The sequence below is a fragment of the Nannospalax galili genome, unplaced genomic scaffold (genome assembly GCF_000622305.1).
Source record: "Nannospalax galili isolate Female #2095 unplaced genomic scaffold, S.galili_v1.0 scaffold943, whole genome shotgun sequence".
NCBI classification, from domain to species: Eukaryota; Metazoa; Chordata; class Mammalia; order Rodentia; family Spalacidae; genus Nannospalax; species Nannospalax galili.
The window spans coordinates 154,445-169,061 of NW_008349115.1; the positions used below are offsets into that span (position 1 = coordinate 154,445).

The window sequence follows — 14,617 nt, forward strand, 5'->3', positions numbered from 1 at the left end:
CATTCCTTGAGTGCAGCGACTAATAGGGAATCACTATTAGAATTAACCTGAGTGTTTTCACACTTCCTTCTCAGTCTCTTTCAAGCATTATCATCCTTTTGAAAGTATTAAGTATGTATCTCATAATACCTTTAGTGAACTGAAGACAAACTGCATTATTATACTCAAAATACAATAAAATTAATGTGGCTATACAAAGCACATTTATTTTTTAAATGTAACACAATCGCTATTATTATTTTAAAAGTTACTGATAGGATATCCCACAGGCAAAGGAAAAGTAGAATTCTTACGCAGTGCAGAGTCAGAAGTTACTTCTTTCCCCCTTTGCTTGCTTTTATGTTCCCAACTGGCATGGACAGGCTTTCCACACTTTCCTTTGTCAAATCATCATATTTGGAAAGTGCCCAAGTCGTGAATATGACTGTGCATACTTTGCAGAAAAAACCTGAATGAAAAAATTCAATTGTCATAGTCTAAACATATATTTAACAAAAATGTTGAAAAATGAAAGCCGTTTACCTAAAGAAAAGATTATGATAGTTGACTTCTGAAGGTATTTATTCCCTAATTACAAAATATATTAACATTATAAATTTAGGTCAAAATGCTTAAAAGAGATTAAAAATGCTTACAAACCTTTTTATGTTTCTTAGTCAAATAGCTTCCAAAATGCAGTATGTTACTAATTCATAAAATATGTTCATTTGAAAACACAAAAATTATGGGGCTGGAGAGACGGTTCAGCAGTTAAGAGCACTGGCTGCTCTTGCTGAGGGCCTGGGTTTGAATCCCAGCACCCACATGGCAGCAAACAAACATCCATAACTCCAGTTCCAGTGGTTCTGATGCCTTCTTCTGACCTCTGTAGGCATTGTAGGACACTGGTGCACTTACTACACACATGCAGCCTGTACACTCATATACATAAAATAAAAATAATAAATTTAAAAAAGAAAACACAAAAATGAACAATTTGAAACTTAATTATTGATAATTAAAACTTAACTATCAATAGGAGCTGAAGCATGTTTAAAGCTTTATGAAGCTTTTATGCGGCTTTATGCATGTTTATGCAGCTTTAGTCTGAAGTCACCATTTCCCACATATAAACACATTAACTTATAGAAAATATAATTGCTTTTGTAGATATTTTCATTTTTATGTTCCATATTTCAGGAAGTTATATTATAAACATTATATAAATATAATCAAACTTTGCATGCAAATAACCCTGTTAATTAGAGTCAAATATCACAAAGGAACAATGTCAATTAATATATCAATTTCACAAGACAGTGCAAAAACATTTGTCTTTTTCATTTATGAAATATCCTAAATCTTAAGAAATGTCCATTTAAAGATAAAATTGCCTGTGGTACAGTTGTAACACAATAATGAGACATAAAATAGTAATGCATGTTTAATGGCATAACAATCTCTTCCAGGCATAGTTTTTGAGGAAAGAATGAGAAATTACAAATAAATAAACAAACAAACAACTAAATAAATAAATAATAAACAAACCCATGTGTACTTCTAAAAAGAGCACAGTTGTAGCAGAAAAATTATCTGACAAGATGAGAAAAGGCAGACTACACAATAAAATCTTCTGTTTATAACTTTGATAGCTGAAGAAATGAGGACTCCATAAATATTCAAAAGAAGGGAGAATTTAGTGGAAGTGACCAGAAGATTGTACTTTGAAAACCTTTTCCGTACTGGATAGGAACAAGAGGCCAGAAAATCAAACTTTCTCTCTGGAAAAATCTTCTATTGCAGAACAGTGTGTTATTGTTATCTAACCAAGACTAGACTGAAGCAACTGACTAGAACAAAGGCTTCAAAGGAAGAGAAAGACATTTGCATAACATTGAGAGAGAGGGCAAAGTTTTAAACAAAATATTAAGAATAGGGTACGGGTATTGTTGGTTGGTTTTATTCAGAATTACAGTGGAACAAAAGGAGAAGAATGGAACGATTTGGTAAGTTCACAGGCTGGCCAGGGAAAGAGCAAAACAATATGTTTGGAAGAACAAAATCTAAGTGTATCCAGGAACCACTTACTAATTAAATTAGTGTGACTAAATGGAGTCAATTGCTATGCATCAGGCCAATGAGAAAAAGGCCTTCAGTACACTAAGGAATTCTACGAAGGTGCCGCTCACATGCAGGCCTGCACCTTCCAGGGCAGAATTTCTCAGTGGCTGAGTCTCAGCACTCTGAATGGACTTGATGTCAGGGGAACAACATGCATGAGGGACAAGGGACACAGGGAGGGAAGGCACACAGGACTCCCCTCCCTACTTTCAAGTGGAGAGCTCACTCCAGCACCCCTTGAGCCGCAATGCTGACAGTAGACCTTATTGTCCAAGTGATCCTAGCTGCTCAAGGGAGCAAAATATAAGTCTTGCGGTGTCACGGCAGCTTTCTCAAAGGAAAGGCAGGGAGAGCAGCTAGGCACTGCTTTATGATATTTGAGTCTAATTAACAGGGTTATTTGCATACAAAGTTTCCATTGCCCAAAAGACCTACTAGGGCAATGTTGGGTGAAACTTTGGAAGCTGACTTGTAGTGGGGGCAGGAGACATCCAGACCAGTCCACAACAGTATCACAAGTTGTGGGTGATGTGCAGTCAGACTGAAAGAGAAACTATGTGTCCTGGGACCAAAAACATAAGACAAGGATTGCCTGAGGGGGCCACCCTTCACCACTGTGTTGTGGGATACCAGGCCTGGAGTTATTAAGCCCTGCTGGGATTCAGTCTTTCTTGCACTGTCACTCCTTTCCACCTTTTACCTCTCCCTTTGGAACAGGAATGCTTATCCTGCATCTGTCTCATGCTTGTGACATGTAACTGTTTTAAAAAACAAGGGTTCACAGCTGAAAGAGCTTCCCGTAAGCCCGCAGATGAGCCTGTGGATGTGGACTTCTGAGTGATACTGGAATGGCTTTGGTTCTATAAGAATGGAATGATCATATTCCACATTATGAAAATTATTGAATTGTTTGCTTTAGACTGGATGTTCATGCATTGGAGGCTTGATCCCACTGTGCTAATACCAGGGTGATGAGTCCTTTAAGAGTTTGGGCACAGGGGGAGACCCATAGAACAGGCTACCTGAACACAACTTACAGCACAGGCTCCTGAACACAAGCACAAAGACACCACAGCATTGAAGTCAAGAGGGCTGCTGCCTGGCGTCCAGGTGGGGAAGGTGCACAATGTGATTCTGTTGGATAGAGATGACTTCCATTCGGGGAGGGACAAAGAAGTACTTCTTCACACTACTCAGAATGGCCCATAATTTAAAAAAAAAAAAAATTGTGCTCTTCTGTAATTTCCTTTTCAATATTTTCAGGCTGCAGTTGTCCATGAGTGATGGAAACTATGAGTAAGGGAGGCTGCTTTACTCTTGCAGTTCACGCAGCTTCTTTAACAGGGCTAATCTGAACTGTGTTTCAGGCAGTCCTTCTATCTCCATTTCTTTAGGATTCACTCTAGGTGTTTTACTTTCTGTGGTGTTACCTTATCGCTGTTTGGAGTATATGCCTTAGAAAAAAACCCTTATGGTTTTAAAAAATATTTTTATTCTTTGAGAGTTTCATAAATGTATTTTGATTATATATATCCACACACCTCCCCCAACTCCTCCCAGATTTCACCCCCCAGCTACTCCCTCACAATTTTCACATCCCCTTTTTTAAAAAAATAACCCACTGAGTCCAGTTTCTGCTGTCCATATACTCATGGGTGTGGGACAATCCACTGCAATATGGTCCATCTACCAGGGACCACACCCTTACAGAAAGCTAACTCTCCTTCCCTCTAGAAGCTACCAACTGTACAGCGCATCAGATAGGGTTAGGGTCTCATGAACCCCTCCCCTCTCCATGTAGCCCTTAAGGTTCTTAATCAGGGACACTTCCTCAGTCAATTGGACCAGAGCTTCTGAGAATGCTTGCCTATGGAGCCTTCGGCATACACTTCCAAAGCCTGGGTTTACCTCAGTTGATTTGAGATTATGGTCACCTGGGATGAATGTGCCAAATGGGTTTGTGAAGTAGGTCTGGACTCCAAGGTTCTGGGACCATCATGAAGTCTAGGTTAATAGGGCCTGAGCTACCCTTAGAGAAGGCCATGAACTCTGGTCCACAATGGTGGGCCTGTAACCTTCAGTGCTTCTGCATCCAGGATTGTTATAACCAGCCCAGAATAAGAGTCTACTGGTAATCTTGGAGACTGGGTAACAAGGTCTGGCTTGGTACTTAACAGCATTAAAATTTCCATTTTATCAGCCTATAGGTTGAGTCTCTTGGAGTCAGGTTGAAGCTTTAGGCTGCAGCTGTTGGTTTTGTGCCTAGGACAGTAGTTGCTGGCCCAAAGCTATAGTCTACAGATGTCTTTTTTTGATGCAGTGTTAGGCTGGAAGCAGGGATTATTAGCGCTAGCCTGGAGTCTGGGGCTGCAAATGCCAGCCTACATTTGAGTTAGACCTAAAGACTTTCTCTGTGTTATATGATCCTGAATCCTGGAACTTTGGGACTAGCCTCGAGCTATGTTTGATTGTGTTGAGCTTGATTTGGGATCCTTGACAAAGTCAGATGTTTGTTTATTGTTCATTCTCCCATAGGAGAGTATTTTAGTTACTTTCTTGTTGCTGCTGTAAAATAATTTAACAAAAGCAACTTAAGAAAGAGAGATTTTTTTTGGACTCACAGTTCCAGGGTAGAGCCATCATGGCAGAGAAGGCATGGCAGCAGGAGCTTGAGCACTATTCTCACTGTATCCACAGTCAAGAAACAGAGCTGATGATGAATGCTTGTGCTCAGCTCATTTTCTCCTTTAATAGAGTCCAGGATTCAAGCCCGGGGAATGGTGCCACCCATAGTGGCCAGGCCTCCCACATCAATTAACCTAATCTAGATAATTCTCCACAGAACATGCTCAGAGGCACATCTCTCAGGTGATTTTTAAGCTCACAAAGTTCATAATTGAGATTAACCATCACATATTCTAAAGATGGTATCTCTCAAGGCTGTGGTACCCAGGCTTAAGGGAGGGGTCATGTAGGTAACGTGAAAATGTAAATCTCATCATCCTCCACATATATTTTCTTATGCCTGTGCTATAGTGAGGTGTGTAGTCTCTCATCTGATTTCCTTGCCTCTTGTGAAGGTATTTGGATGGAAGAGGATTAGCCAAGTAGATTTTCCTGTGAAAGAATAACTGTTGTGAAGTTGTACGTCATCATCTTTGTGACATTCTTTGATCCAGGAATTCTAACAGGTGATAAGAATTCCAAGTGATTCTGATTGAAATCCCCACATTACCATAGTTTGAAGAATGTGCCCTCCCAATCCTCATTTTATTTTTTGTCTTTTTAAGACAGGGTCTTCCTGTAGCCCAAGATGGCCTAGAACTGACTATGTAGACCAGGTTGGCCTTGAACTCACAGAGATCTGCCTGCCTCTGCCTCCCAAGTGCAGGGATTAAAGGCATGCACCACTGCATCCGGCTTCAAATCCTCATTTAATAGTAACAGGAATTATGACCTAATGGCATGGATCATAACAACTCAACCCTAGGGGATGGATGAATACCACTGATACTGGAAAGAGGTGGTTTGGTGTTAAAAACTGACGAGTTCCTGCCCCTTTCTCTGCTTCATCACTGTGGCCTCTTTCTTATACACAATATGTCACCATGAGATGCTTCCATAGTGTTACTAAAACATCAAGAAGACTCATATCTGATGTCACATTTTGGTTTTGAACTTTCCAACTGTTAAAACTGTAATAAATAGTTTTATAATTCCTTTACCCTTTGCTATTGTTTTATAAAAGCAGCAAATGGATAAAGTGATACATACGGAATGTATTTTTTAAATGTATAGTACTTGAATTAGTCAATGTTTCTTTACTACATCAAAATATTTGAGGCTAGGTGTGGTATGTTAAAAGGTGACTTATTTAAGATCAGTATTTTGGAAGGTACAGACACAACATCTAGACTCTGATGAGCATCCCCTTGTCTATATCACCTTGTCAGAACACATCATGAAAGAAGTTCAAGTGTGACACAGAAATAAGATGCCAGACTAAGAGTAGATCAGTCTTGGTGACTTGTAATATCCTTGCTACAGTACAGAGAAGGGGTTGCTCTACTCTATACTGTCTATCAGCCACATGTTTGTTACTATTAAATATTAGTATCTTTACTTATGATGTTTGAATTACTGGTTAACTCAGTAAAATCACAAAATGCATAAATACTTTGAAAGATTTGTTAATCAAAATAGTACTCATAGAAAATAAACTCATTGGTTATTTCTGCTTCAATAAAACTTCAGAGATTATATAGTACAATATCATTAGTTAATAAATGAAAGAAGATACAGAAAAAGCCAGTGAATTTTTTCACAGGAACACTAACATATCTGGATTCTCCCAACACTTTGACAGTAGAGTCTCTCACCACAGTATTCCAGATCTCTGTATCTCCTATTCATTCAACAAATACCAAACTCTCTGTAAAGGCAGTGCTACATACTGAAAGATATTTAGAGCAAAGAAACTAAATGATTTTGTGAGATTTTCTGTAACTGAAGAAGTCTAAATATATGTCTTATATTACTGAATAAAGGAGAAATTATCAAGTTTAGACTTCAGTGAGGTAGCAGTGTCTTGATGGTCTTTAGCAGTACAAAAATTTCTATTCACATTTATTTAGTATTTATTACCATAAAACTGGAAAAGCTCACAAAGTAAACCAATCTGGCTATATAAATGTACAAGAAAAATAAGTTATCAAACTGTAATTCTACAAATTATCATTCTTAAGTAATAATACAGAATAATAATGTAATAAAATATAGTGTATTTTCACAGTTAATTCAAATGGTTGCATAAATTCTTTAGCTCCTAAAATATTTTCTACACAATTTCTTATGCCTCCTTTAATCACCAAAGTACTTACTATAAAGAACTGTAACTTCTGAAAACAATTTTATTTACCTAAATTTCTACTATATATCACTTACATATTCCCATCAATATGTAGACCATTTTCGACTTATTGTAGATCCAACAATGTCCTTTGACTCCACATGGATTAATGTCCCAATAAGTACAAGAACTATCTGCTGTTAGTTTAAAAATTAATGGTCCAGGGATTGTTCCTACAAAATAGTCAATGTTTGTTAAGTTCTTTGAAAAACAGTATTGGCCAGGATCAGAATAATTTCCTTCTAAAATACACACACACACACACACACACACACACACACACACACACAATGATTTGAACCTAGGATCCATATTTGAAAAAGAACATACAGAATGTATCCACTAGTGTATGTGGAATCTACCAATGGCCATACTCCCAAAGAAAAATGAATCTCTCTGCCAATGGCTATCAACTACCAATGGTTCCTCAGCTATGGTTAGTGCCTCAAGAGCCCCTCTCACGTTGAAGCTGGAATTTTAAACTGGTTTGATCTTGCACTGCTAGGTCTTGCACAGTAACCATAGCTGTTTCACTAGTGGATGACCCAAACCCATGTTCCACATACACTACTGGATGACCCACACCTATGCACACATGGCCAAAACTAACTGGAATCAGTGGATTAAAAAAAATGCTAGCCTCAAGTCAGATGCTCTCAGATCTTGAGGAACAACTGTCTTTCAAGAGAGAAAACTTTACCTGGTCTCAGATACGTTTATCAAATATATTACATTCAGCTAAACAATAAACACAGTCAACCCAACGACATCAGACCTGAATTCTGAGAACTAACATCTGTACGGGCTGACCATTTTCCTTAAGAAATTATCATGTTCTCTTGCCTCATGATTTTTAATGTCTTTCAATGACTATAAACTAAATGAAAATTTTTCTATAATAAAAATTGCTAAAAATTCATACCAAGTAATCTCAAAGTCACATAGGTCACACCCATTGCCATCGAACGTAATTTGTCAGGTACACTTCTGAAAGCAAACAATAATGAGCTTAGCTATGGGTAACATATGCTAGGCTTAAGGTTAATGCTTTTTCTTATACATCGTTTATACTATGTGTCCTTAGCCAGTTGATGAGAGTTCAATTTAACCTATTAACAGAACACAACTCTTTCCCTTCTCCCAGTTTCAAGTCTGCTGCCAGGAAATCCAAAGTTCTTGGCTCTTCCCAAGGAGAAAGGATTTTATGGACTCTGTGCCTCCTTTTCTTTCCTGAAATAACTTGGCTCTATATTTTACATTTATCTTCCCTCATTTTGTCCGGCATTGTTTAGAATCTTTCACGTTTTTAAAATCCCAACATCCTATTTTGCTATATTGCTGTTTGCTATGGATTCTGACCTCAGCAGACTACATTGGTAGGACTACATTGGTGGTCTAGTCTTCTGGTTTCTGACTAGGTTCTGCCAAACTAGGGTTCTGACTGAAGAAGAAGGGAGATCAAGGCTCTTATTCAGGTTTGCTCCCCACAGTTATTCAGAATGACTATCATATGCAAAGCTGTCCTAGTTACTGATCTCTTTTTTTTTCCACCTTCATTCCCTTTGAGTCTGACACATTCATACAGTGCATGATAGCATAGCATTTCTTATACCCAGCCTGTATTTTAGGCTGCAACTTTATTTAACTTCTCTTGAATTGTCCTAATTTGTTAGTCTTTCCTCTTTCTTGCTGTACTCCCAGTATAGTCACTATTCAGAAACTAAAATAAATGAAAAACGACTTTACTGAATTTAAAAGAGGAGATCTCACCTACATTCATGCAAGCCACTCTAATTATGTGTCACACACAGAAGATATGGAAGTAGGAGGGGGATGTGTTGGGAAAAAGGGCTTCAGCAGCAGAGGGAGGGGGAAGAGAGTAGCATGGTGTGTGTGTGTGTGTAAAAAGACCAAAATTCATTATGTGTGTGTGTGTGTGAGAAAGAGAGAGACAGAGAGAGAGAGAGAGAGAGAGAGAGAGAGAGAGAGAGAGAGAGAAACTGTTGGACAATAATGAGGACTCCTGTATTTCCCATTGATTAAATTAAGCATTTGTTTAAGGAATAATAAATGAAGCACAGTAGTATGTATTAACATATTAACACCTTTAAAAATCAATATAATTCTACCCCTATCACCTAGGTCAAGCATACATTTCTTTCTCAACTACTACTAAAGAAATAGAAACAAATTAACCAACTCTTAGCCAACAATTACATTTTATATAAACATAAACTATTGTTTCTTTTTATTATATTTTAAAAATTATTATCAATTATGTGCATATATGTGGGGCAGTCTGCATGTGAGTGCAGTGCTGGAGGGCTGGAGTGCAGGCTGCTATGAACAGTCCAAAATGGATGCTGGATTAAAGGGATCAATATAATTTTTTTAGAGTCCATGTGTATAGCTAAAAGCTACATAACAAGAAACAATGCCAGACAGGAGATACCTTCCTTTGAGTTGTTGGCCAGGGTGGTCCAAGAGACTCCCAGACAGTAACCCAGCACAGAACTGGAAAAATGAACAGCAGACCCCAATCTTACCTAAAGGAATGTTGGCAACTGATTGTTGCCAGATGAGGAAGAGCTGGTCTTCCTAAAACAAGGGACTCTAGATAGGCTGAGAAGACTCAGTGGATGGACTAGCTAGCACTGGGGAATAATCGGGGCCACTGACAATGCAGTGGACAGTAACAAGGATGACAGAATATATGGGCTCCAGTGTGGGGGAGATTTATGGGAGGGTCCCTTTTGGGATACAGGTATAAAGATGAATAAGATTGTTTGGGATGCTCTATATGAAATACACACAAATAATGAGTTGTATTTGAGGAAGACGCATAAAAATTGTTTCATGCCAATTAGTAGATATGAAAAACATTACCATTGAAATCTACCTGATGAATTTATACCATGCTCAGATATCAAGGATCCCAGAAAGTAACCGACTGTGACTAGTAATAATTAGATACACAGAGATTAGAGACTCATGTGCAAACATCTAAGTGTTATTTGCATTAAAAATGAGTTCTGTATGAAACAGTATATTCTAAAATGAAATGGACATCATTTTTAAAGGTTAAAATCACATTTAATTTTACATCTTATAGGCTTTAAACTGAGTACAATAATGTATAACTGTATTAATTCAACACTGTGAACCTAAAAATTAGAGGCAATTTTGAAAGAGAGAGAAAAAAAGAAAGTTATATGTAATCAGAAAACTGTAATGGCAGCTGCTACTGTCAAATCAGACACTGGGAATTGTTATTGAATGGTTATTAAATAAATTTTTAAAAATTCCAAGCAAATGGCCTGAAGAAGCAAGCAGGTGTTGGGAAAAAAAAGGAAAAAAGGAGACTTCTGTTTCTTAATGACCACCAAAATTTATATTCTTAGCCCATCTCTTATAAGACAGCAATTTTCTCTTTTTCTTTTCTGTCTTTTTGAGAGAGGGTCTCCTTGTAGCCCCAGCTGATCTGGAACTCATTATAGACCAGGCTGGCTTGGAACTCCCAGAGATCTGCCTGCCTCCACCTCCCAAGTGCTGGGACTAAAGGCATGTGCCACCACACCTGGCTCATAGGATAGCTATTCTAAACATATTTCTGCCTTGCACAAAATTTGTTCTTTTCCTAGTTCTCCCAATCTTAAGAAATGCAGCCATCATGTATGGAATTCTCATTCCACACTGGGGAGAGGCTTCCTTGGTATGACCATCTTCCTCTTTCACCATAGTCTGTAACTAAGTACTACTAAGCTATTCCAAACCTACATTATTTACCTGAAAAATCTGAAGTCATCTGCCAACAACAATCATTATGTCAATTTTCTACATAAGAGCCAAAGTAAGTTTTTAATGTAAAATTCTCATAACTTAATTGCCTGATACTGTAACTTACCCAGGGTTTTGTGTTGTTCTTAAAATACACCATAGAATTGAGGGGGCAAAAAAAAAAAAACAATTGAGTAGCCATTGATTGCTTGTAGCTCGTCATTTAGAGGTAGGCCTTGTGAAATTTTCCCATGCACACTGGCATGTATGAAATTATCAAAAAGTTTAAAAATGGGTTTACAATGGTTAGTTTGATACCACTGAGTTTGTTTCACACCAAATCCCCAAGTTACTCCAGAGCCTTGTTCACAATACTGACATTTTAGCACCTTCCCACACAAATCTTTACCTGTGTTGCTCCCTTTGTGAGAAACATTACTTTCCACACTTCAAGGATTTGTTCAAATGTCATTTCTCTAAATCTTCATATTAACTTAGATAATATTGCATAATATTCTTTTTTTTAAATAGTGAGTTGGATTTTTATTTACTCAAGGCCAGACAAATTAGTTTGCAAGGAAGAAAAGAACATCTTGAAACAATTTTATGGCCAACAAGAAAGGGTTTTTCTGGTAAATGCTGAGCACAAATGTATCAAGGTATTGCTCATTTGGAAAATTACAAATCAGAAGCTATGCATCACAAGTCCATATATTTGTTGAGTCCCTGTTGAAGAGAAATTGTAAGTTCTCGATTGGATTACTGATACAATAGGACTCTCTTGATCTTACCTTGAGTGCTTTCTGCAAACTAGAGTCTTATCTTGGGCAGGTGGACCCAATCAGTAACTCTCTGGAGTTTGACAGTTGATCAAGTATTTAATAAAAGTCTCTTAAATTTCCTTTGAACTAGGCTGATGCTGGTCATCTCTATGCTTGTCTTTGTAATCTCTAGGAGGGCCAGGTCTCCCTACTGGAATGGATCAGGATGTGAATCCTCATTGGAGGCTGGTGTAACTTCATTTTGTAATATTAATAATTATTTTACTCATTGATTGTATTTTCATATTGGATATTCAAATGTAGCATTTTTCTTTTCTTGCTGATAAGGTCATTTGCATTTACTTCTAACAGTGGCACCTTTTCTGGGATAGGACAGGGTCTTCTTAACCTTGTAGCTTCCTGTAAAAGCAAAGGATACATTTGCCTCTTCAGTAACTCTCCTCTTCCCAAGACCTGTACAGTGGCTGGGATTTTTCTGGTTTGAACCTGCCTGGGACTTCTGCATGCTTTCACCATTGCTGATTTCATAAGGATACCTGACCAGTTGTCCAGAAAATTCTATTTCCTTGTGGTCATTTACCACCTCTGGTGCTTATAATCTTTCTGTCCCCTTTTCTATAATGATCTCTGAACCTTGGGAGGCAGAAGTTTGATACAAAGATCCTATTCAAGGATAAGCACTCTGCAGCCACTTGTTCTCTGCAGGTTGGCCAGTTGTGGGTTTCTGTGAAACATCTCTGGTGAGAGTTGGTACATGCATTAATCTATGGGTATAACAATAAGTCATTGAGGGTCAGTTTAATATGATAAGTAGTTAGTTGAAAACTAGTGTTGGTGTCTCCCCTCTGTTCTGTGATCTGTCTACTATCAGGCTCCTGAGCTTGATATTCATGTCAGGTATGGGCTCCAACCTAGGAAGTAGACCTTAAATCCAATTAAACACTGGTTTGTTACTTCCATCATATTTGTGTCACTATTGTGCCAGTGGGCATATATTGCCAGGCCAGTTGTTACTGTAGTTCACAGGATTCACAGCTAGGTAGGGTTGATGATTAATTTCTCCTTGTGGTAGCACACATAGCACCTTCCAGCACAACGTGTACTAGCTAATAGAGGTGATCTTCTGAAGTCAGCTCAAGCTTGGTTTCTCTGTGTTCATTCTACAGCTCATGGATGTAGTACCTTCAGCTGTTCTTACCATCTGGTTCTGGTGGGTAACCAAGAGCAGGGGCAATGGCCAGTAAAATTTATTTCTTATCCTCCAAATTCTAACTTCATTAAATATGTATGTTCATATGCTTATTTATGTTTTCCTCTTATTTACTGGCTCCTTTCTATCATATTTCCTTATTCGTATATCAAAATACTCCATAGTAAAATCTAGTCACAATACAGAGAGCCATTACATATTTATCCACATTTTAAAAGAGGATTGTGCTCAAAGTACATTTCTGATATAATGTAATAATTTAAGGTTGCCTGTTCAGACATTGTTAAACTTTCATATTCTTTTTTTATTTACATAAATAATTTATTGAAAATTTCATACATGTACATAAGGTGTTTTGATCAAATCCATGCCCACTCCCTCCCCTCCAACTCCTCCCATATGCCCCCATCACTTTTTTTCTGACAACTTCATGCACGCTTTCTTTCTTTGTTTTATTTTTTATTTTATGGGGCTTTTTGCTACTCTAACATTCTGCCCCCCACCTCTGAAGAGGTAACCCTAAAATCTTTTAGGAATTAGACAAAAGTTCCCAAAATACTTTTGGGCCTTTGGAACAGAGTATGTTGCTAAGAGGCCCAAGGACATTTTGATTTTCACTTTTAGTCAAGAAACTGACTACTTTTCTTTGGGGTCTTTTAACCCTAACTGCCTAGACAATTCCTACTTTCTATTCTTATCACACCATCCTCTGAAGGGGTTACCCAAATTCCCAATAGGGAATCAGGACACAGACCACTCTGGCTTCTTCCATGATGAACAAGGATGCAGGGTAAGGCAATTGGAGCACCCCTTCAGTGGGTCTCTTATCTCTAGGGGTGAAAGAAAGTCCTTGAATCAAGAACAGATGTGAAGGAGAAGTAAAGGCAAGAGTATTTGGCATTACAAGTTCTAGACAGGAAATGAGAAAAAAGTCAGAACAGGCCAATTTTCAAATGTTCATATGAGAGTCCATTGGAATTTCTTGACAAGGGCATCCAAAAGCATCCCTCTATTGGGTTCCTCCTCATTTTTCTTTTGTCTTCCAAGGCTGGACTCTAGAGTGATGGATTCAAGATTTGCTTTCAGGTATTTTTATAGCTGTTGGAGTGGTTAGAATCAGTGTCACTTCCCTCTCAAAGGCTTTGAGATAACTGAGGGGTTGCTGAGGTGTATCCATGACTTGAGGGTATTCACTCTGGAAAGACTTTACCCAGCATGGGTCAAGCCTTCTCTTCCTAGCCTCCCCCAGATTGTATACTTTAGCCCTCCCCAAATCCAGGAGGCCATGTGTGATTAGGGTCAAATTACATACAGTTGATTGGGAAGAATGGCTGGATACTCTGACGAGGGTCCAACGACCCTGCTTGGCTCTCGTTTAAATGAATAAGCACAACCGTCAACAAGCCCAATTTTGACGATGTTTAGCGATCAGGCTCAGCTGAAGTCATGATGATGGTAGTTATTTCATATAGAAGGGACTGCGTATCATATCATCTTATTAAAAGGACCTGGAATTTTAAAGGATTTGGTACTAGGAGCCACATATGAGGGAGAACATACACCGTTTGTTTTTCTAAGTCTGTGTTACTTTACTGAGTATGTTTCTAGATCCATTCATTTACCTGCAAATTTCATTATTTAATCTTTCCTTACTCATGAATAGAAGTCCATTGTGTAAATATACCACATTTTTTTAACCACTCATCAGTTGAGGGGAACTTAGGTTGCTTCCATCTCTTAGCTATTGTCAAAGAGCAGCAACAAACATGGTTGTACAAGTGTCTCTACAATAGGATGAGTCCTTTGGGTATATTCCAAGAAGTGGTATAAGGGGGTTAT

At 38.1% G+C, this 14,617-nt stretch overlaps 1 protein-coding gene across 1 annotated transcript in view; it reads right to left on the reverse strand.

Moving 5' to 3' along the window:
* Window positions 1–311: 311 nt before the first annotated feature.
* Slco6a1 (solute carrier organic anion transporter family member 6A1) overlaps window positions 312–14,617 on the reverse strand; it is a 101,521-nt gene continuing 87,215 nt past the window's right edge. The window contains exons 13-15 of the mRNA XM_008846490.1: window positions 7,932–7,996; window positions 7,045–7,182; window positions 312–448 (exon numbers count right to left, since the gene is read on the reverse strand). Of these exons, the coding sequence (XP_008844712.1) occupies window positions 312–448; window positions 7,045–7,182; window positions 7,932–7,996 (340 nt within the window). The remainder of the gene's footprint in view (window positions 449–7,044; window positions 7,183–7,931; window positions 7,997–14,617) is intronic.